At 38.1% G+C, this 2598-nt stretch overlaps 1 protein-coding gene across 1 annotated transcript; it reads right to left on the bottom strand.

Annotated features, from left to right (window-relative positions):
* Window positions 1-682: 682 nt before the first annotated feature.
* On the bottom strand, window positions 683-2309 carry LOC107010452 (anthocyanidin 3-O-glucosyltransferase 2-like). Its single transcript, XM_015209738.2, has one exon. The coding sequence runs from the start codon at window positions 2230-2232 to the stop codon at window positions 763-765; it is 1470 nt and encodes a 489-aa protein (XP_015065224.1). The 5' UTR covers window positions 2233-2309; the 3' UTR covers window positions 683-762.
* Window positions 2310-2598: the final 289 nt, after the last annotated feature.

Here is a 2598-nt window from a genome sequence, read left to right on the forward strand (position 1 = left end):
TCGTGCCCACGACGGTTCGTCCTGCAGGTCCGTCGCCAAGTTCAGAGAGTCGATTTCAGTACCCAAATTTCAGAAGTCTAAGTGTTCTGGAACGAGACACCTGCGACGGTCCGTCGTGCCCACGACGGTTCGTCCTGCAGGTCCGTCGCCAAGTTCAGAGAGTCGATTTCAGTACCCAAATTTCAGAAGTCTAAGTCTTTTGGAACGAGACACCCTCGACGGCCCGTCGTACCCATGACGGTCCGTCGTGGATTCCGTCGACTCACACAGTTTTTCCAGAAATAAAATCTGCTGCTCAAAACGACTAAACAGGTCGTTACACACTTTACCTTTAGTTTTCCATGTGACATGTTTAAGATCATAACATTAAAGTATATTTTAATACATTTAATATAATTTTAATTTAGAAATACAAGATTAAAAAGTCTTCTTTCATTTCTTAAACTTCATTTCAAGTTAAATTAGATCATTCTTTTTTAAAGAGTAATTAGCATGACACTTGGAATTTTTAATATGAGAATCTTGTGTATTGTTTTCTTTTTCGTCTTTCAAATATTCCCCCACCACTCCCAACAAACCAAAACTTTTATTACAAAAAGTAAGTATCAGAAGATGTGATTAACAAAGAATAGTATATTGGGTAGAAGATATTAACACTTAATAATAAATTTGGTTAGTGATTTTTATAATAATTTTATTGATATTAAAGTTAAGTAATTAAGTCGAGATAATAATTTAGTACAATCACGAGTACATCAATTGTTATACAGCTGCATTCTTGAGTAGTTCATTGATAAGTTTGCTGAAGGCCAAGTATGATGAACCACCCTCTGTTACGCTGGCTCTGCTCTTCTCTTTCATCATCTTTGCTTCATGTTTTACTGCGGAGTTAGTTTCCATCAATTTACTTATCCCATTTTCGATGGCTTCTGCTGTTACTATAGCTTGATCTTTATTCCTCTCGCAGTAATCCAAAGTAATCTCCACTGCTGCTCCTATTTCTTTCACTAATTGAAACGCGTTAACCTGCTGTTCTGAGTGCAATGGCCATGTCGCTATAGGCACACCATACCATAAGCTTTCAAGTATCGAATTCCATCCACAGTGTGATACAAATCCCCCGATTGCTTCGTGAGACAACACTTTCAATTGTGGAACCCATCCTACCACTTTCCCTTTTTTCTCTGTTCTGTTTAGGAATCCTTCAGGCAAGACTTCCGAATAGCTCGTGTATTCTCCTGGAAATTGAGCGTTGTTGCTCTGAGGTGGACGACGTAAAGACCATAAGAAACGGCAACCAATGTTATCTAGAGCTATAGCGATCTGTTTCACTTGATCCGTTGGTAAACTCCCCTGGCTCCCAAAACAGAGTAGCACCACCGAATTAGGTGGCTGTTTGTCCAGCCAATTTGTTATTTCTGCCTCCTCTGACTCCGACTGTGATTTCGATTGGTTTAAAATTGGACCAATTGGATAGATGGATGGCAGGGGATGAGCTTGTTCAGATCTTGATAGGTTGTTGTTATTGTATGCATCCAAGGCGTATACTTCTAGTTCAGCAAAAGTGTTGATGATGATTCCTTTGGCTTTTCTATACCCACGAGCAAAATCGAGAAATCTCCCTAACCATGTGTCTCTATCGACTAGAACCATTGGCAATACGTTCGTAGGAACAGGGTATGCGTAGCTAGGAAATGATAGCAGAGCAGTACCATCAGAGTTTTTGAAACTGGAAACATCTCTCGAACACTCATCTTCAAGAAACTGGAAATGAATCATCAAACCAAGAAAAGCAGCAGGGGAAGTGAAAAACACATAGCTCGGGATCCCAAACTCTTCAGCTACATCCATCAATGGAGTGCATAACATGTCTACAACAAATCCAGCAAGTTTAACACCGCCACGTTGACTTATTAAAAATTCCCTGATTCGAGATTTTTGAGTTTGTACTAATCTGTTAACAAAGTGTCCTCGAGTTTTGGAGCTCCATTCTGGGGTTGGATCAACAGGTGGTAATTCAACGAATCGAAGACGTTCACAGGATGATGAATCAATTACAGAGTCAACAAAAGGGCCACTAACAGGGTCGATGTAATCAGGGAGTTTCATAATGAGGACAGTGATTGAGAGTTGATGATTTCGATTGATCAAAAGCTTGGCTAACTCCAACATCTGAGCAACATGGCCCATTGCCGGTGAAGGGATCAGAATCAGTTCTGCTAATTTCTCCATAGGATCAAATTGTTTCTTTCACTAAAATGGAAGTAAGATGTTACAATAATACATAAAGTGCACATCCCCTCACATGACACTGCTATAAATAAAAATTCAAAGTGAACTGTCAAAAAAAAAATCAACCTAAATTATTGAATTTCGTTAGTAATCTCTTTTTATTTAAAAATATTTTGTCACGTGGCATTTTATACAAAATAAATCATTCTATTTTAATCAAAATTAAATAAATTATTAATATTAAATAAAAATTAAAAATCGAAATATCACTATCCCCAAAATAAGAAATTCACTTTTAAAATAAAATTCAAAAGATTTTTCTTACCTACTACCCTGTACCCCCCTGACAATCCAACTCCCCCCCAC

This window comes from Solanum pennellii, chromosome 2, assembly GCF_001406875.1.
Source record: "Solanum pennellii chromosome 2, SPENNV200".
NCBI lineage: Eukaryota > Viridiplantae > Streptophyta > Magnoliopsida > Solanales > Solanaceae > Solanum > Solanum pennellii.